The 20,992-nt window shown below is 41.3% G+C and overlaps 2 protein-coding genes across 6 annotated transcripts in view; both read right to left on the reverse strand.

The window, feature by feature from the left end:
• Positions 1-20,992, reverse strand: part of STAMBPL1 (STAM binding protein like 1) — a 49,769-nt gene that overhangs the window by 9,801 nt on the left and 18,976 nt on the right. For 3 of the 5 annotated variants that reach the window (XM_043476132.1, XM_043476133.1, XM_043476134.1), the window contains exons 2-5: positions 11,835-11,917; positions 8,688-8,905; positions 4,583-4,658; positions 2,333-2,428 (exon numbers count right to left, since the gene is read on the reverse strand). In XM_043476132.1, the coding sequence (XP_043332067.1) occupies positions 2,333-2,428; positions 4,583-4,658; positions 8,688-8,905; positions 11,835-11,864 (420 nt within the window). In that variant the 5' untranslated portion in view covers positions 11,865-11,917. Of the gene's footprint in view, positions 1-2,332; positions 2,429-4,582; positions 4,659-8,687; positions 8,928-11,834; positions 11,918-20,992 lie in introns of all 5 variants that reach the window. The other 2 variants (XM_043476136.1, XM_043476135.1) reach the window with 1 other exon arrangement.
• On the reverse strand, positions 10,217-10,613 carry LOC122446206 (NADH dehydrogenase [ubiquinone] 1 alpha subcomplex subunit 1). Its single transcript, XM_043476137.1, has one exon. It carries the CDS (start codon positions 10,563-10,565, stop codon positions 10,353-10,355), a length of 213 nt encoding a protein of 70 aa, XP_043332072.1. The 5' UTR covers positions 10,566-10,613; the 3' UTR covers positions 10,217-10,352.

Below are 20,992 nucleotides of genomic sequence, written 5' to 3' on the forward strand. Positions count from 1 at the left end.
TTTCAAGCTTCCAGCAGACACAGCTAGATACTCCCACATGCCCACAGGAACACTACTGAGATGACCAGAGAAATATATAACATAGTGGCAAAAGCCCCTTAACCTGATTTCAGGAGCTGTTTGGAGTCCACTCAAATTTTACCAGAGACGAGACAGGATAATCAAGTTCCCTCCATCCTCCTTTGCTTTTAAATACTAGAAAATCAAAGTCAGGACTGTCTGCATAGCCTGGCTGATCAGACCGTTTCACAGAATGTTCATATTACCCTAGACTGCACTGTCCAGTATAGTAGCTACTAGCTACATGTGATGATTGAAATTTAATTAAAATGAAATGAAATCTGAAATTCAATCCCCCAGTCTCACTAGCCATGTGAGACTCCATATCAGACAGCGCCAGAGAGAACACTGCCATCATCATCCAAAGCTCTTAGGGATAGTACCACCCTTGAACCTTTTTTGCAACTGACTCTAGAAGTCATAGTGCTGGGACTTTATGGAGAAGGGGGTATCCCTAAAAAGTGGTTCTCAGAACGGGGTCATCCTCTCTATCAGAACAAACTAATAGGAGTTTTGTTAAAAATGATGATTCCCAAACTCCCCAGCCTTAACAAAAATATCTAGGCTTTATTAGGTCAGAGAATTAATCTTTAAGAAGCTTCCCAAATAATTCTGTTGAAAACTAGACTTTGGGAGCTACTAGGAGGCAAAGGCGAGGTGGGGGACACAGTTTAAAGCAGCACTTTATGTACACAAATCCCCTGGGTCTTGTTACAGGGCAGACTGGCATTCAGCAGGTCTAGGGTGGGGCCAGAGAATCTGCATTCTAACAGACTGCAGGTGATGTGACTATTGCCTGCAGCAAAGGCTTATTGCTATGTCTAAGTCTCCCAGACATAAAGGCTGCCATTCTATCCCCGCAAATATTTGTCATATACTTTTGTCATATACTTTGGGTCCTATTGTGGACTATGAAGTAACTGGTGTCACCAACAGCAGACCACAACTGCTGACGCTGTTCCTCCCAGAGCCAGAGGGGACTAGCGTTCACACTGCTGAGTAGGGAGGGGAACTTAACAGACTTTTCTCCCCCTTCCTGTTGTCCTGTCTGGGCGACCAAAATGACTTCAATCTTTCGCGTGTGTGCTTGCTAAGTCACTTCAGTCGTATCTGATTCTTTGTGACTCTGTGGACTACAGCCCGCCAGGCCCCTCTGTCCATGGGGGTTTTCCAAGCGGGAACACTGGAGTAGGTTACCATGCCCTCCTCCAGGGGAATCTTCCTGACCCAGGTCAGGCAGGGTCTTTACCACTTTAACCCTTTCCCAGGGGCCACCTGGGAAGTCCCAATCTTTCACAGTTCAAATCAAATTATCACTATCCACACTGGAGGGAATCTTCTGATTTCAACCTTCCTTCTGTTACTCAATGCAAACGGCTCACTCAAACCTACTTCCAGTGACACCAAAGGAAGTAGACAAGGCCTGTGACCATGTTCAGCGGTAACAAGACTGGACTGAACTGAGAATCAGTAATAGTGAAACTTTCAAAGCACATAAACACACAGTCAAGCAAAAAAGCAAGACAGAAGCTGTAAACCTTAAGAGTTCAAGTGCTGAACTGGAATATCTTATAGACCGATCGGTCAATTTCTTCATTCAATGCCCTTTGATCTCAGACATAATTTTTCTTTTCATTCTCTATTTAATAAGAATCCAGAAGTCATCATCCTTTGATGATATGACTACATTTCACTCATGGCTAGATATTATTCCATCTGGATGTTGTATTTATGTTATTATAGTAATTATAATATTTAAGAATATAATAACATAACATTAAAATATTTAAGAATCGAATTAGGTACCTCAGAAACTATATACTGTTCTCCCTACCTCTCTTACTGCCTCCTTTCATTGCTAAAAAGCAGCCTTCTGGCTCAAGATCACACTGGCAAGGGTTGGTCAAAAAGCTCTGTTTATTCTTTTTTTTTCCCCAACTTTAAACTTCTAATTTTGTATTGGGGTATGGCCAACTAACAATGTTGTGGTAGCCTCAGGTAAACAGTGAAGGAACACTCTGGTTAAATTACTGTAGAAAGTCTATTTTCTAATGCTTCACTTTATTAGATCTTGTTGGGAAATAAAAACGACCACATCTTTGGTGCAAGTGTATAACCTGGACATCAACATCAACTCTAATGTGTTTTCCATCACTGTTTCTTTAATTTTAACTTAAATGCATATGACATTTGAAAAACTCATGAAAATAAAATTCAAAAAAATATTTGCACAGAAAACAATCCATGAAATAAATGTACCAATTGAACTTACTTTGCTTTGCAAATATTCTTGGTATTCTATGTTATATTTCTTTAAAAGGTCCTTTTTCAATTCATCTGTCCTTGGGAATGCAATCTCCTTCAGTTTCTTTTAAAAATATATATATACATATTGATTAGTATAATTTTCAGTATAGTCTTTCAGATCATCAGCTAAGAAAGAAAAACAGCTGGTATGTGTATTAGAAATCAAGACACCAATAACCAAACAGGAAGGTGGAAAAATCAATATTTTCTAGGGCTCCAAAATACAACTTTTCAGTAGAGAAGAGAAAAAATTATCCCCTTTGTAAGACCTTTATTGACGCCACTGGTTAGGTAAGCATTTTGTATAGGTAGGCACCTCATTTTCAGTAGTGGATTTGTAACTGCACATTCCATGGTTTGTAAATTATATGGCATCATAGTTAAAGGGACACTGGAAAACACAGTAAGTAGAGATTCTCTAGGCTTAACAGACTGTAAAAAGCAGTTGAGGCACCTTTTATAAAAATGTAGATCCCCAGGCCTAACCCCAGATTTACTGAATCAACATATTCAGAGAAAGGATTGGGATCTGTATCTCACACAACTTCTCAGTAATTCTTGATGGCAGGAAAATACCACCCAAGTACCCACGCCAGCCTTAGTAGAGATGAGGAAACAAAGGCTCAGAGAGATCAAAAGGCTTGTCCAGTGTCATACAACTGACTGATGGCCTCCTTATGACTAAAATCCAAAACTCCTAACTCTAGCTAAGCTCTTCCATTAAAATTTCTGTGCTCTTAATCTTTTGTTATCCATCGATCCATTTATTCAATGAGCACAAACAGAAAATGTATATGCTTTTGGAGAATTTATTTTCTCTGTAAGTGAAAATAAGAATAATCCTAAATTAGAGTGGGCTTCTCGCGTAGCTCAGTCGGTAAAGAATCTGCCTGCAATGTAGGAGATCCGAGTTCAATCCCTGGGCCGAGAAGATCCCTTGGAGAAGGAAATGGTAACCCACTCCAGTATTCTTGCCTATAAAATCCCATGGACAGAGGAGCTGGCAGGCTGCAGTCCATGGGCTTGCAAGAGTCGGACATGACTTAGCAACTAAACCACCACCACCAAATTAGAGTAAAAGAGTCAACTTGGCAGCCTAAGACCTTGGTTTCCATCCAGAACTTTCTGACATTAAATGAACAAGAGAACTGAAGGGAAATGTTACACAAAGGCTGGATAAGGAATGACCCTTCAGACAGTGTACAGAAATTTAACAATGTAGATGACCATTTGTGTTCTACTTACAGGCAACCCTGACATAACTGGTTGTTGTTTAGTTGCTAAGTGGTGTCTGACTCTTGGTGACACCATGGAATGTAGCCCACCATGCTCCTCTGTCCATGGGATTTCCCAGGCAAGAATACTGGAGTAGGTTGCCATTTCCCTCTCCAGGGGATCTTCCTGACCCAAGGATCCAATCCACATCTCCTGCATTGCAGGAGGATTCATGACCACTGAGCCACAAGGGAAGCCCGACGTAACTGGCTAAGAGAGTTTTTATTCCATTATGTGGTAAAATATTTTTGGAGAGTAATTTAAAATTTCATGTTGTGATTGACTTTGTGTACATTATCTCCATCATATAAAATCAACCCAAACTACTTAATACAAATAAATGGAAAACATTGCTTAAATGTTATCTAAGAGGATATATTCTCAGCTAAAGATATTTGAAACTATATATGTAGCAAATATTGATGCTAAATAAATACACTTCAATAGCCTTCCTTTTCCTTTGGAATATTTCAGGTCACTCACTAAACACTTCATTGTCTAAGAGGTGAGTACTATAAGAAGAAAATGATTAGAACTTTGTTACTGCCTTGATAATCAACACTGATTTTCAAATAGGTATTGAGTTGAGAATTGTATGGAATAACCAAAACCAGCCAAAATGATTGTCTTAAATAAGTATGGGGAAATAGACAACTATTCTCTCAATCTCTGAGAGCAATCATAAAATAATACCTTCTTCATATCGTAAGATCAAGTGCATTCTTGATTTTTTTCTTTTCTTCTCCCAGTTTTAAGTAGACATCCCACAGTAATGATGACTAAAGGTCTAAGAAGAGATCGAAATATCATAGCTAATGGAATGATTTTTTTTTTTTTGCACTGAAACTCTCGAGAGAATTAGAGGAGGAAAGGAAAGGGATGAATCAATAATGGATACTTGGGGAACTTGAACCTCCAGGGAGAGTTGATCACTCAATACCTTCATAATATCTTGCTTTTCGGGTACTGCACATTGCTGGTAATCTCGATGGTTGGGAAGCTTTTCTACAAACAAACTGGAGAAAGAGAAAACACATCCTTAGAGTTATATGACAGAAAAAGCTCAGTGATGGTTTCTAATATAAGAATGAACCTCCTTTTCAAAAGGACATGGTTAATAACATTATTTATGTGAGCTCAGTCATGTCCAACTCTTTGTGACGCTATGGACTGTAGTCTGCCAGGCTCTTCCTTCATGGGATTTTCCAGTCAAGAATACTGGAGTGAGTTGCCATTTTCCTTTTTATTTAACCTATATTCTTTCCATCTGCCATCAAAGGTTGGTATAAATATGATTTTGGCATTACGGAGGAGTTAAGCTCAGCAAACTAAGAGGGTTAAAGTCAGGACGCTCCCCAACAGATCACATCACTTTAGTTTTTCTCAGGTCTTGAGCACTTAACCCCACTAGAGCACCATTTTACTTGGGTATAGTGCTGGCAATACTGAGTACCACATGAAAATGTAAGAGTTTGGAAAGACGGATAAAAACACCTTCTCACAGAAACAGACTCAAAGGGCCACTGATGAATCAGCAGTGCCATGGTGTGAAAGTCACTCAGTTGTGTCCAACTCTTTGTGACCCCATGGAACAGTCCTTGGAATTCTCCAGGCCAGAATACTGGAGTGGGTGGCTGTTCCATTCTCCAGGGGATCTTCCCAACCCAGGAATCGAACCCAGGTTTCCCACATTGCAGGAGGATTCTTTACCAGCTGAGCCACCACGGAAGCCCGGCATGGTAGATATATGTGTATTAAAAACTCATATACGAAAATTCATAACTCAGATAAATGTCAGCCAGAATCCTTAGTGGATTAGGAGGTGCTAATTAATAGTTAATTATTCTTCATCACCTTTTCAGGAACAATGGACAGTAAAAATGAAGGGAAATCCTTACAGCAAACCAGGTTCATTGTTTCCAGGTAAAGTTAAGATTTTGCTTCTACAAAGGCATGAAATTCTGTTTTTTTTTTTTTACCTCTTACTGATGTATCCTCAGCCTGTAGAATAGTGTCCATCTCATCATAATAAATGCCCAATAAATATTTGTTAAATGAACAAATGGCCCTTAGAGCAAATACTAGTTTTGATTAACATAGTAGCACATTCTTCCTTGCTCTGAAATTGTTTAATTATTGATTTACCACAGACATGTTTCAATTAACTACTTAGTTTTTTATTGGCTCAAAGAGGCTAGGCAATACTGCAGTAACTGACAAACCTCAAAAGCTAAGGGTCCTAAAATAACAAATGTTTATTTCCCAGGCATGGTTGGTACCAGTACAAGCTGGGGTTTCTGAGACGGTTCAGATACTTGGGAACCCAAGCTGATGGAGGATGGAAATTGATGGAGACCCTGGTATCTTATAGTTGCTCTGTTTGAAACATTGGTCAGGGAAAGAAAAGGGACTGGAGAATCACTAAGGACTTCTGATTGTTTCAGGTTGAAACTGATACATGTAATTTTCCTTCGCATTTCATTAGCCAGAACTCCTCATATCTTCCTAACTGCAGAATGGCTAGGTCTCCTTTATGGAAAGGAGAATAGGAGTTTGTGACCCCTAAGAATATCTACACCCATGGGTAGGTGGCTCAGACAGTAAGGAAAGGAATCAGAAGATAAGGAATCTGCCTGCAATGCAGAAGTCTTGGGTTTGATCCTTGGGTCAGGAAGATTCCCTGGAGAATGGAATGGCAATCTACTCCAGGATTCTTGCCTGGAGAATCCCATGGACAGAGGACCCTCGCAGGTTCCAGTCCGTGGGGTTGCAAAGAGTTGGACATGGATGAGCAACCTTCATTTATAATTATTGATGTTCTGTTGTTTACAAATCATATACACGCATATCTCATCTACTGAATGCATAGGTATGGTATTATAATTCTTATTTCTCAAATGAGAAAATTAAAGCTTAAATAAACTACATAAGGTGTCAGTTGCCTAAGTCTTTTATATGTAGAATAAAGTCACTGATATGCAGAGTTGAAGAGACTTCAGATTTTCATTTATAATAAGCCTTTAATTTATGCAGATGAGAAACTGAACTCACAGAGGATAACTGAACCAATGATCATATTGTTAGTGATGGGAGAGAATTCAAATACAGTAACTCAGAGAGTATACGTGTGTGCTCAGTCGCTCGGTCATGAACAATTCCTTGTGACCCCATGGACTGTATGTAGCCCACCAGCCTCCTCTGTCCATGGAATTTTCCAGGCAAGAATACTGGAGTAGGTTGCCATTTCTAACTCCAGAGGATCTTCCTGACCCAGGGATCGAACCCAAGTCTGTTGGGTCTCCTGCATTGGCAGGCAGATTCTTTACCACTGGTGCCAATGAGAAGCCTTCAGATAGTATAGTGGCCCTTTACCACACTTATGTGTGTGTGTAAAACTCAGAAGGTGAAAAAAATATTATCAATTAGTAACTTCCACTTCAGAAACTAAAATGGAAAATGTGTGCTATCGATGACAGTTGATAACATCCAATTTCATAGTTATTTCTTAACCTTCTCGAAAGTCTCTGATTTTTCCCAGCTAAAATGAATGTTGCCAACCATTCTCTAAATTTCCAATAAGTTAATTAACATCAATAAAATGAAGAGACCACTTTGCATACCATACTGCTGCGGCTGCTGCTAAGTCGCTTCAGTTGTGTTCGACTCTGTATGACCCCATAGACGGCCGCCCACCAGGCTTCCGCGTCCCTGGGATTCTCCAGGCAAGAACACTGGAGTGGATAGCCATTTCCTTCTCCAATGCGTGAAAGTGAAAAGCGAAAGTGAAGTTGCTCAGTCGTGTCTGACTCTTCATACCATACTAATTGCCTTTAATTTCACCCATGGTAGAGCCATGGATGCAGCATTTAAAACAGTTGATCTTGGACTTCCCTGGTGGTGCAATAGATAAAAATCTGCTTGCCAACGCAGAGGACACAGGTTTGATCCCTGGTCTGAGAAGATGCTGAGGAGCAACTAAGCCTGTGTACCACAACTACTAAGCTAGGGCTTTATGGCCTGAGAGCAGCAACTACTGAAGCCCCTGCGCTTAGAGTCTGTGCTCCACAAGAGAAGTCGCCTCAGTGAGAAGCCCCCCAGCACCACAACTAGAGAGTAGCCGCCAATGGCTACAATTACAGAAAGCCTGCACAAAACACCAAATATCCATCGCAGCCAAAAACGAATTTTAAAAAACAGTTAATCTTTTCAACTTCTTGCATGTTCTCAGATTAAATCCCCAAGTAAATGAATACAACCAATCAATGAGTGATTTTCAGTGAAAACAAAAATAAGGGCTTTGGCTCTGATGAGATCACTTTTGGTAACAGGAGATCTTCACAATCAGTAAGATGGCAAATTGGTACAGAAAGTCCAAATTCCATTTTTTCAGTTCAAATGAGGATACGCTATTAACAAATATCTATCTAATGTGAAGTGTGATATTTTTTCATGACTATTTTGATGTTGCCACTTTCAATATATTGGAAGATCTTTTATACATAACAATTCTTACACAGCTAAATAATTGCTTTAAGAAATACTGACTACAATGTTAAAGCAACTACTACACTCTGTCCCCCAAAAAGTTCCTTCCTAGGATTGTCAATTTACCCCTGGTCTCAACCCATCAAATTAAATTTCAAGAATGTTAATGGCACGTTTTTCAGATGCTCTAGATAGAGCCACAATAAGATGTCTGGTCTCAAAGGCTTGCATTCTTGTGAAGGGAGAATGACAGGGAACAAGAAATTTTGTGAAGAGAGAGAAGGGGGCACTCAGGTTACTGAGTGCTGGCCTATGGATATATATCCCTGCACCTCACTTCATCTCTGATCTTCCACCCCTAAGCCTCAGAGACAATACTGGGACACCTTTGAGTACATGACTTTGTAACTTAAAAACCTGGCCCTCTGCTGCTTCTGGAGATCGTAAATTTGATCTGAGTATAAATACATGCCTGGCATCGAAGCTGTCTCATCAAAATAGCATGTAAATATTTGTTCCCAATGTTCTCATTTCAAAGATCTCCAAGATAAAATACTTACGTTATAAATTTATTATAAAGGACAAATGCACTTTCCAGGTTTCCTTCTTCCAAATACACAGACGCCATCCTCTCCATTTCTACTCCAGATCTAAAGTAGCGGCGTGGAGTGATATCTTCGTTGATGGTGATGTTTCCTCCCAGCTTGCTTAGGGCACGGACTCGTTCTTCCGGAGTGAGGGAGACATCCGTGTGGTCTGGCATCGCAGCTAACTTTCTCTGCAGAGCCAAATTTGAATCTCTGGTTATAAGAAGAAATGAACAGACTGAAATTATAGGTGTATTTTTTGTACTAAATATCCGACATCAGTACCTAAGGAAAGTTTTTTTTTTTTTTTTAAATGAGTTAATAACAAGATAAAAGTGAAGCCTTTTTGCTTAAACATGTGGTCTGCACACCAAAAAAGCACATATCTGCAGGGTAAACATATACTCTTTTGGACTAAGATCTCTTGCAGGTTTCAGCTACAGTTCAGTGGCAGTTCCTGGGTATGAGAATGTTTTAGATCATTTTAGGTAAAATATCATTGACCATTATATCCTTACGAAAGTCAGCCAAGAGATGGCTTCCTGCCAGGGCAGAGATCATATCATTATACTGGAAGGGTCTCCAAGACATGTTTTGGATCCAAAGTTACTGTATGTATTCAATTCTATTCCAGAATACATCTAGTTTAATAAGAAACTTTCCAGGCCTCTTTGCATCTTTACCAAGTGAATAAAACCCCACCAATAGTCCTGAAGAAGCCTTTTTCAGCATATGGACACACCACTTCCTCCCTTCCCCCCTCCACCCCCAACATAATTACACTGTTAATTCATCCCTGGCTAAGAAAATGATGATAATAATTACTGAAAAAGGGTCTGTGATATTAATACATTTGTATTTTATAAATAAAAACACATACACATTTGGAAAAACAGAGAACATATAAGTTCAGGATAATTATTCAATAAAAAGTCAGTGCTTCTGAAAGGTGAAAAAGTCAACAAATTTTTTTTTTTTTTCTGTTAAAGGCCATATAGCACATCTCTTAGGCTCTGAGGGACACACAGTCTCTGTGGCAGCTTCTTAGCTCTGCAGGTGAGGAAGCAGCATAAACCCCATGTAACCAAATAATGCTGACTGTGTTCCAAGAATGCGGTTACATGACCACAGATTAATGCTTCAGTGACATCAGAAAAAAAATCTAGGAAAATTAGGGCAGACTTCCAGCCTCCTGTATGCACAAAAGTAACTTGTCCATTTTTTTTTACTATGCAGTCTATGCTGAGCTATAATTATTTGTTTACAAGTATTTTTGACTCCTTATAAGCTCCTTGAAGGAAAGGAATCATTTTACACTCATCTTTGTGCTCTGGAATATAGTATATTCCCTGTAACACAAATGATAACCAATAAATATATCAAATAAAGGAGGAAGAGAGAAAGGGAACAATGTGATTATAATTAGACTATCTTTTTACCTGAAGAAAAAAATATTTATTTTTCATCTATGGGAATGGTGCTACTCTACTTAAGTTTATTTATTTTTTTTTTTTTGATTTTTTATTTTTATTATACACTACAAAATACAATGCATGCTACACAATATGCCGCATAATCTACTAGCAGGGATAGAAGAGCATGACTGAGTTGTTCTTCATCAACCAGGAAAACGTTTCCTTAATCAATGTTCTCCAAACCCTTTGACACATAGTAACGGTTTACTCCAGAGACACGCCTATCTCTTTCCATCATATACCACTGATATGAATAATGGGCAATCCTTTTTTCCTTGCCCCCGTTACTGAACCTGTGGATGCGCGCGGTGGCCATTCCCGGGATGAACAAGCACACGCCCATGACAGCGATCCCGGGAAGAACCTCGAACCACATCGTGACGCCGTTCCCGAGGCCAAACACTCCCTTCCAGGTCCCTTCTCTACTTAAGTTTAAAACTGATTTCAGAGATAAACTGGGAAATAGCCTAAACTCTTCATCAATCGATAATTTTTCATTTGAATATGAACTCCTTGGATATAAATAAAATTTTCCAGATGACAAAGCCTTAGTGTTCATTTTTTACATTGACAGGTCCACTAACATTTTAATTATTTTCACATAATGCTCTAGAAAAACACATGAGGAGCTCCAGGAAAATGACTCCTTCTGAGGAGGTGGAAATGTGGCAGTCTTGACAATACAGTGTCAGAAAATGAAAAGTGCCTACAACTTTCTGCCCCTCAGACATACTCACAAAAGCGACTGAGCAACTGGGAAGGTCTTTTTCCACAGAGAGAACACTACCCTATTTCAGAGCAAGCACTAGGCCGTCTGTGTGTGTTCTGGGGCTCAGCTTTCTGTGATAGGGTATTCGGTATACTGCTGTCCCCAGGGGGACAAGTTCAGTGAGTGGGTTTGGGAGGGTCATCAGGAGAAGGTGGATGGTAACGACAACCTTTGTTTATCAAGCTCCAGTGATAGGTTGGTAACATTAAAACTATGGTTTCCAAAAGTCATTAAGGTGCAAAGTACAAAACTGGGCCATGGAGATTATATAATGTTGCTATATTCACATTCAGAGACTGATCTGGGACACACAATAAACCCATGGGATCCCTAGGCCCCTGTTACTTCCTCTTTAGCACATTATTTCTCCTAAGATGTAGCTCAAGAAGGTGTGTACTATGTTGGCTGTACGGGGAAGAGATGAAAAGGACAAGGGTTTCAGGTATTTGCACATTTACACAAGGATCCCAAAGCCACATCTCGGTGTTAAACATAAAATGCTTCCTTAGCTATTACTACACAAGGTAAACCTCTAATTTTTCATCTGTGAAAACACTGAGGTACAGAACAGTTGAAGTACCTGTTACAATGTCATCTCTGAAATTCTCTCTGCTGTCGTGCTAAAGAACTACACTCCTGGAACCAAACCAGAGAATTAAAATTTCATACTTCCATGGAAAAAAAAAGAATTATTTTTAATTGTAGCAAAGATGGTTTTATTAGTCACTTCCTCAAAGGAGAGGACCACACAGGTGGATGAAAACGGCAAGTGTTTAACTTCTTGAAGCAGTTGTGACTCATTTCACATTTGGTGTGTTTCTGTTCTTCTTTTTGGGTTTTCGAACCACATGTAAAATACCAGTTGGTGCCACTTACCAGGGAGTTCACAGTTAACGGCTGATCCATGTTGTCCTGTCTACAAGATGACGATGTTTACTGTTTCTTCTCAATCACTTCATCTGTTTCAAAGGCAAAAAAAGCAGAGCTAGGGTTATTTCTTGAGAATTCAGGTCTCATATTCCCAACCCCAGGGTTATTTCTGTCTAAGAAAAAATATGAACCAATTGCAATAAGTTATATAATCTGAGACGACTGGAAATTTCTTCCTGAAAGTACAAAACTGCAGGTGGTTATAAGGTTTCTTGAAGCAGACTTTGAAAACAGGAGGTATGAAGAGATTTAATTCTTGCCTAGTAGCCAGGAAGAATCTGCTGGGTGTTATCTTTCTTAGAACACCATGCAAGGTTATAAAGTGGGTTTACTTGCTTCAGAAGGAGAAAGAGGTCATTGTGACTGAAAACATGGACTCTTAGACCTGGAGCCAGTCTGGGCTTCACCTAAGTCTTCCTGGTTATGGTAGATGGAATTCTAAGATGGAGCTGCGATACCCACCCCTTGGGGTCCAAAAGTTTATATAATCACCTCCCCTTGAGTGTAGTGAAGACCTGTAACTAGCTTTTAACCTCAGCAAAACATGGCATAGGTGATGGACCATTACTCCCATGTTTATGTCCTGTCATATGACAAAGATGAACAGATTTTTGCAGATATATTAAGGCCCCTAAACATTTGACGTTAAGTTCATCAGAAGGGAGATTATCCAGAGTGGGAGACCTTTCAAAGAAAAAGACATTCTTATGCTGACCTTGAAGATTCAGTCATCATGAATTCCATAGCTACAGGGAGATGATGCTGCCAAGAATGACGTGCACTTAAAATAAGACCTCAAGCCTCAGATCTGATCCTTACCTTGGTCAACACCTCCATGCTGCCTTGTGAGACCTTGAGCAGTGGACCTAGTTATGCCTAGGCTGCTTAGGCTCCTGACTCCACGAAACTGTGAGATAATAAATATATGTTGTCTTGACACATGAAGCTTGGGGTGATTTGTAATGCAGCAATAGAAAACAGAATATTTTATCAGGGTGACTGCAGGTAAATTATATAGCTTTCTGTGCATCTGAATAAAGGGAAAAAATAATGGCACCTAAGTCATGTCGATGTGGTGAGGATTAAATGACTTAGCATATAAAGTGCTTAGAACAGTTCCCAGCACACAGTCAATATCATATCAATGTTTGCTCTTATTAGAATCTTGATTTTGCAACTGAGAAAGCTGAGACTTCAAGATGTTAAGTGAATGTACCCAAGTTTAAATACTCACTCAATAAATGCTAGTCTCCTTCCTTTGTATGCTAGTTTAGACCAAGCACTGCATTATCACTTCCCATTTCTAAATGTATTTTGGCTTTTAAACTCCACTAATCAATTACGTGATGTTGGACACGTAACTTCTCCTCAGTTCCTCATTCATGAAATGAGGGGACTAAGCTTCTTTCAAGTTATAACCTTCTGTGATACTAGACACTTCAGAGGTACAGTATTCAATCCTTTTGTGCTATTTTCTGGCCTGAATCCATGAATGAAAAGCTTTCCAAGGAAAGTCACTCAGTACGTTCCGATCTCTCCCCTTCATTCTCTCCAGTGATCCTTGCAGTAAAATCAAGCTGTAGACCAGTAGGCTGCAGAAATGCCCAAGAAAGAAATGACCTGCAGGAAGCCCCAGTCACGGCATAGTTTTAAAATCCAAACCAATCCTGGGACCACTGAACACAGGCAATCCCATTGGGGGAATTACTACTTCTCAGGGAGAATAGGCCAGGGGGGAAAAAAGACATTAAAAGAGTTGAAGAGACAGAACAAAGAGGCTTAGGGAGAATTTGAGGCTGGGTGGAGAGAGAAGAGGACAGGGAATACTAGTTACCCATTGATTAGAGTCTCCTAAAAACAGAGAGTGAATTCTTTGAGGGCTTACTCAGATCTTTAAACAGAGCACAAATAATTTAAGAAGTTGGAAACCTTAGGAGAGCAGTTCTAAAATCATATAAACCCAAGATGTTTAAAATGCAGGTTGCTGGGACTTCCCTGGTGGTCCAGTGGTTAAGACTCTGTGCTCCAATGTAGCAGGGATGGGGGTGGGTTTGATCCTTGGTCGGGGAACTAAGATCCCACATGCCAGGTGGCATGGCCAAACAAAGAAAGTGTTAATTGCTCAGTTGTCTCCGACTCTGTGACCCCATGGCTGTAGCCCACCAGGCTCCTCCATCCACGGGATTTTCCAGGCGAGAATACTGAAGTGGGTTGCCACTTCCTTCTCCAGGGGATCTTCCCAACTCAGGGGTCAAACCTGGGTCTCCTGCATTGCGGGCAGACTCTTTACCACTAAGGAAGCTTCTTTGGCATGACCAAAGAAGAAAAAATAAAATAAGTGAAATTCAGATCCCTGGAACTCAAAAGGATTCTGGATCCATTAGTTTCAAGTCCACCGACAGGCACGGATTGTTAGGATGTGGCCCAGGTAATTCTGATTCGTGAGACTTCCAAGCAATGCTTTGAAAGACACTGCATCTGAGAATGGATCAAGCAGGATTCTCAGTTTCAAGCAAAGAACCCACAGAACGATAATGGATGGATCACAAATTTCCAAGAGGGCCGGAGAAACTGGGCTTGGAGGCTACATATCTGGGAACATCACCCCAAATCACACAGCAGCTGTGGCCTGCTGCCTGTCGCTGATGGCTTCCACTGCCAACACCAGCTGCTGTCCTGGAAACCACCTGAGGAGCTGCAACACACATTCTCATGTCACTGGTTTCTATTTCAAAATATGAGATGGAAGTGCATCTGACCAGCAGAACCTAGTCACATGCCTGCAGCCAGGCTGCGAAGGTGGTTGAAAGTGCAAATATCTAGTGCCTCACTCTTCCATAGGAGGCAGAGCGGGATCTGCCAAGTGAGAAAAGGTAGATGCAGGGCTGGGTGGCCAAAAGCAATGATAAGTGTGCACAGAAATCAAAGCTTTCCATAATGAGCTTCTAGATGTATAAAATGTTTAATTCAATACATCTTAAACACCAGAATTGATTGAGTTGCTATAGATGAAAACCAATAGTTAAACCTCTCTTTACCGCTACTCCACAGAAACAAATCTTTTCAGGGTTCTTAGTAATTTTTAAGAGTGCAAAGGGGTCCCAAGAACAACAACAACAACAAAATTGAAAACCAGCTGCTCTAGACCTTTTATGCAAACAAAGAAACAAACAAAAACAAACCTCACCAAGCTACTTTGATAGCTACTTTGATTTAACCAGAAATACAGTGGCCTACAAGAATCTAAAAGATGAAAAAATGATTGTCAAGGATCACCTTCTGGGGCTTCCTTGGTGGCTCAGTGGTAGAGAATCTGCCTGCCAATGTTGAAGACACAGGTTTGATCCCTGGTCCTGGAAGATTTCATCTACAGTGAAGCGACTGAGCCCCTGCACCACAAGTACTGAGCCTGTGCCCTAGAGTCTGGGAGCTGCAACTACTGAAGCCCTAGCACGCTAAAGCCCACGCTCTGCAACAAGAGAAGCCACTGCAGTGACAAGCCTGCACACGAGAACTGGAGGGTAGCCCCTGCTTGCTGCAACTAGAGAAAACTCCATGCAGCAAGAAAGACCCAGCACAGCCAAAAATAAAGAAAGAAATATAATTCTATTTTTTTTTAAAAAGGATTACCTTCCATTTCTACCACTGAAGTCTTACCAAAACAATTAGAAAATGGAGGACATAATAAGAGATACCTTACCTCACAAGGGCAAATGTGATGGATGGCTATATAATCTGCAATACCCATTCTCTTTTTCTACTATTAAAATGTAACTTTTTTATAGCCACCAGGGTAAAAACCTACATTTCTTGGCTTTCTTGGAATCAGATGTGGCCGTGTTCTGGCCAATGGGGTGTGACCACAAGTACTGTGATCAAAGTCTGGATCCTGCCTTTAAAGAAAGGGTCATGGCCTTCACCCATCCTTCCCTTCCCTTCCCACCGGCTGGAATGCTAACCTGCAGCTGAGCCATCTTTGGCTCATGAGAATGAGCCTTAGCGAACTAAGAAAAGGAGCACCCTAGTTTGCTTACACTCAGACCATTATGACAGAGATAAGTTTCTGTCTTACCTAATACTTTGTTTAGATCTGTATACTGACAAATGCAATAAGTTTAACCTAAAAAGGATAGTTCAGTATAACCCAAGGGAGACTACTGCCATTACTGCTAAGAATATACCTCCTCCATCACCCTTCCCCAGCCCTTGTGTCAGCACTCTGCCTGTCCTGCCTCCACACCTTTGCTCCAGGTACCAGAAGCCACAGAAAAATACTCCTTCCCTCTTTCCTCCCCACAGCACACCTAAATCCTGCCCATCCTCTAAGATCCACTTATCATCTAAAAGTTTCAGACTGCTTCTGAATTGATACTATGTTATCCTTCAAACTAGCAGATATTATAAGCAAAGCCCAAAGGCAACATATGGTGGTGACAAATATTTAATTTTGTTGTCACAGTAAATTTAGAAATTCTAATTTAGTTATCAACATTAAAAAACTGAGAGATTTCATACAAAAATTCAGATTAAAGCTTCTCTTAAAAAAACAATCAGAGAATCTGGCTCTGCTGAGCCTGATACTTGGAACACTTATTTGTTATTATTTGTCTTCTAACCTAAGTTTCTAACAGTGCTTCCTACATAATAAGGTCTATATATACACCCACATAAACACATATACATATATATGTACACACACACGCATGCATGCTCAGTTGCTTCAGTCATGTCCAATTCTTTGTGACCCCATGAACTATAGCCTGCCAGGCTCCTCTGTCCATTGGATTCTCTGGGCAAGATTACTGGAATGGGTTGTCAAGCCCTCCTACAGGGAATCTTCCCCACCCAGATATTGTACCTGCATCTTCTGCATTGCAGGTGGATTCTTTATCCACTAAACCACCTGGGAAGCCCTACATACACACACATACACACACACACACAGTTTGTCGAACAAATGAAAATGTAATTCCCTTAAAGTATACAGTACATGTCCCATCACATTCCCAGGAATATAACAAAAGCTTAGTAAATATTTGGCTGTAGATCTGTGTTAAAATGTATCTTCCAAAGGCGCTAACCAGCCTTTAAGAACTTACAGGTGGCTCATTTAATTCTCTTAATAGTCAATTTATTAATTCAGTCCTATATTTATTCAACAAACAAGGACTCAACATCTAGAATGTGCCAGGCATTGTTCTAGGTATGTGGAGGTCATCAGTGAACAAAACTGGCAAAGATTTCTGCCCTTGTGGAGCGAACATACAGAGAATAAACTTGTTCAATAAATAAACTGTATAGAAGCTGGAAGGTAATATGTGTTATTGAAAAAAAGTAAGAAAATCAGGAACACTGCAGAGGGCGTCTCTTGGGCAGCAGGTAATAAATGGCGTTTTCAAGATAGGTATCACTTTCAAGGGTTTCCCAGGTGGCCCAGTGGTAGAGAACCCACCTGCCAATGCAGGAGATACAGGAGACGTGGGTTTGATCCATGAGTTGGGAAGGTCCCCTGGAGAAGGAAGTGAAAACCCACTCCAGTATGCTTGCCTGGAGAATCCCATGGACAGAGGAGCCTGGTGGGCTACAGTCCATGGGGTCACAAAGAGCTGGACATGACTGAGCATGCACGCACACACACACACACACACACACACACACCACTTTGAAGCCAAAAAGAAGCAGGGGCTTGAAGGAGATGAGGATTAGGAAAGAGCCAGTGCAGATGCCCTAAAGCGGCAATGCGTCTTTTTGTGTTTGAGAAAAAGCAAGAGGAGCAGGATGAGTGGAGAGGAGAGTGGTGGGCCATGAAACCAGAGAGGCAAGGGAAGTAAGAGGTCACCACAGGGTCACCATACAGACTTTCACTTTTACTCAGAGTTAAATGGGGAACTATTTAGGGCTATGGGCAAATGAGGGACATCTATGGCAGTATAATTTAAAAAGTGACCTTGGAGTGTGCTATTGAAAATGGACTACGGGCAGCAAGGGAGGAGGGGAGAGGTGATGGCGCCTTGCGGGGTACAGACATTGCTGACTGCAGTGGATCAAGCCAATACGATGTCTAGTATTTCTTCCATTTCCAGCAGAAGGAAAGACAAATTAAGTGCCATAATAATAAGCAAATAGTCCTTAAAGGAAGGAAGTAATCCATGTAACATGAATGACAGGAGAGTTGGCATGATGCTGGAAATGCTGTCTTCTCCAGATCCTCACATTTCAGCACTTATCATGGGAAGACAGACTGAAGGTGACTTCGAGTGCTAGAGATAAGATAAATACTGCAGTTTGGAGGATCAGAAATATACAGAAACAGGACACCCCAGAGGATGCCAAAGGCACAGGGAAAGGATTCGACATCATACACAAATAAAATATAAAGTCCCTTTTCAAAGTGGAGGCTCTGGGACTTCCTGGTGGTCCAGTGGCTAAGAATCTGCACTCCCAATGCAGGGGGCCTGGGTTCTATCCCTGATTGGGGAACTAGGATGGTTCTGTAACTAAGACTCAGCACAGCCTAAATAATTTTGTTTTTTTTTTAAGTTGAGGCTCCAGGAGCAGATAGTGCAAAGACAGCCTTTGGCTTCAGCTTGGGTATGAGTCCCAACTTCATTATCTACTTGTAAGTCATCCTCCATTGGACCCTCCCAGGCTCACTTCTCTCATTCACAACCGGGCTCCTCACCACTCCGTCAATTCAGAGTGGTCTGTGCTCTGCTGTACTTAGTCGCTCAGTTGTGTCTGCCTCTTTGTGACCCCATGGACTGTAGCCACTGGGTTCCTCTGTCCATGGGGATTCTCCAGGCAAGAATACTGGAGTGGGTTGCCGTTCCCTCCTCTATGCCCTTCCTGACCCAGGGATCGAACCAGGTCTCCCACACTGCAGGTAGATTCTTTACCATCTGAGCCACCAGGGAAACCCAAGAATACTGGCATGGGTAGCCTATCCCTTCTCCAGAGGATCTTCCTGACCCAGGAATCAAACCAGAGTCTCCTACACTGCAGATGGACTCTTCACCAGCTGAGCTACCAGGAAGCACTCAGAGTGGTCTACAACTAATCAAAAACATTCATCAGGAATGCCTGATTTAACCCCCACCTGCTCCCTATTCTCTGCTCCCAGAAGAGCCCATATTCCTGAAGCTTGATAACATCTAAACTACAGCCTTGCGATACATTTAGCCTGTAAGATACCTCTTGAAAGTTCTTTTTGTTTTAGAGCTCCTGTTTTCTTGCCTTTATCTCTGGACTGTAGGTTCCAAAGACACAACCATATTTCCTCTTTGAATGGACCTTTTAAAGAGTAAAGAGTCCTCTCTCTGTTCATCCTCACATAACAACAGTGTGGGGGAATCAGGCACAGGAGGGGTATCGGGACCATATATTCACAACGAGCACACGGAGACCAACCCTGGTACCCGTGGAACAGCTAACAAGTAGCTTCAGGAACCATCTGAGCAATTCCTGACTGTTCCCAGAGGAGGTGGGGAAAAATCAAGTCTCAGTCAAGAGTGGCCTGGGAGGGGGCACGGCCCTCTCCAAACTGATACAGCTTTGACTTTCACTCTCTCTATGCCCTCAAGGTATTACACCCAACACCAGGATCCTTCTGGGTTCAGGGTCCCACCTGGAGGGCTATGTGTCTCAACTGCCCCCAAGGAAATGTGGAAGCAGCTCTAAGATCTTGCCAGCTCTACTTTTATAGCCAGGAGCAAGTCATGTCAAGAATGAGAGGAAAATGTCTGACTGGTTAATACAATGTTTCTTTTGTGACCTTTTGAGCCTTAATTTTTAATTCCCTTAATTTTCCATCTTTTTCTTACTTTGTGTGTGTGTGTGTAAGCTCAGAATCCTGACCTCCTTGCACACACAGAACCAGATTTTCCAGAATACAAAGTATAGAATACAGACCAACCAGGCAGTGAACAGTCTCCTTACAGATGGGGCACATAAGACAGCCAGTGAGACCTTCGCACAAACATGTCATTGGCTCCCGGGCACTCCTTTCAGACTGACCACTGTACAGAACTGGATAAGCAGGTGTAGGCTGCTGGCAGGTGAGAGAGGCCAGAACACCTCATGCATGTCCTGGAGTCTCATTTCTAATTGGTCAATCCAGCAGCCTTTCTTCTCCCCACTAGGTTATAGTTCATGTTTTCCAGGAAGAAAAGGGTGCAGTTTACAGCTGGAGATAAAGGACATGATCATAACCTAGGCCGTGGGCTGCAGTGACCTAATCTGATTTAGATAAAAGGAAGCAAAGGGTCACTCCCATGCCTTTAATGACAGACACAGAAAGATGGAGCTCCTGAGTCACACGTTTACAGATTGGGACCTGCTTCAGGAAAAAAAAAAAATGACCTAAGCCCATTCTAGCTATTTTTGGAAGGATTCAGACATTAAAACCCAAGATTATTTTTTTATACTTGAAAGATTATTTTTATGTAATATGTGTAAATCATAAATATGCCGTGACCCAGAGGGTATCTTATTTGTATTAAAATATTGGTAAGATAAGTATGAAATTTGATCCAAATATGAGAACTAGCTTTTATTGATTTTTTTATGTGCTTGTTACGTACTACATGCAAGTATTCATTGGGGATCAGGTGTTTGTCTCCTATCCCCAGAAGGATGTTGTGTTAGTCACTCAGCCATGTCTGACTCTTTGCAACCCCGTGGACAGTAGCCTGCCAGACTCCTCTGTCCAAGGAATTCTCCAGACAAGAACACTGGAGTGGATAGCTGTCCCCCAACCCAGAGATCGAATCCAGGTCTTCTGCATTTCAGGCAGACTCTTTACCATCTGAGCTACGAGGGAAGCCCATCCTCAGAAGGATATCCAAAGGTAAATACACCTCGGCACTGTGGTTTACATTAGATCAATCGGCAGGAATGCAGTTGCTTCAGGAAAGATTATTAAATAAATCACCACACCCAACATACATTTTAAATTACTCTGAGGTAAATCTAGGCCACTCTGAGTGCAATCAAGTTGCACTTTGGGCCATAAAAGAATTATTTCTCATACTGCAGTACAATTTTCGTTCTGACACCAGGATGAAGCCATTGCAGAGACTTAACCCAACAGTTCAGGCTTTGGGGCC

The sequence above is a fragment of the Cervus canadensis genome, chromosome 8, assembly GCF_019320065.1.
Source record: "Cervus canadensis isolate Bull #8, Minnesota chromosome 8, ASM1932006v1, whole genome shotgun sequence".
Classification (NCBI taxonomy): domain Eukaryota; kingdom Metazoa; phylum Chordata; class Mammalia; order Artiodactyla; family Cervidae; genus Cervus; species Cervus canadensis.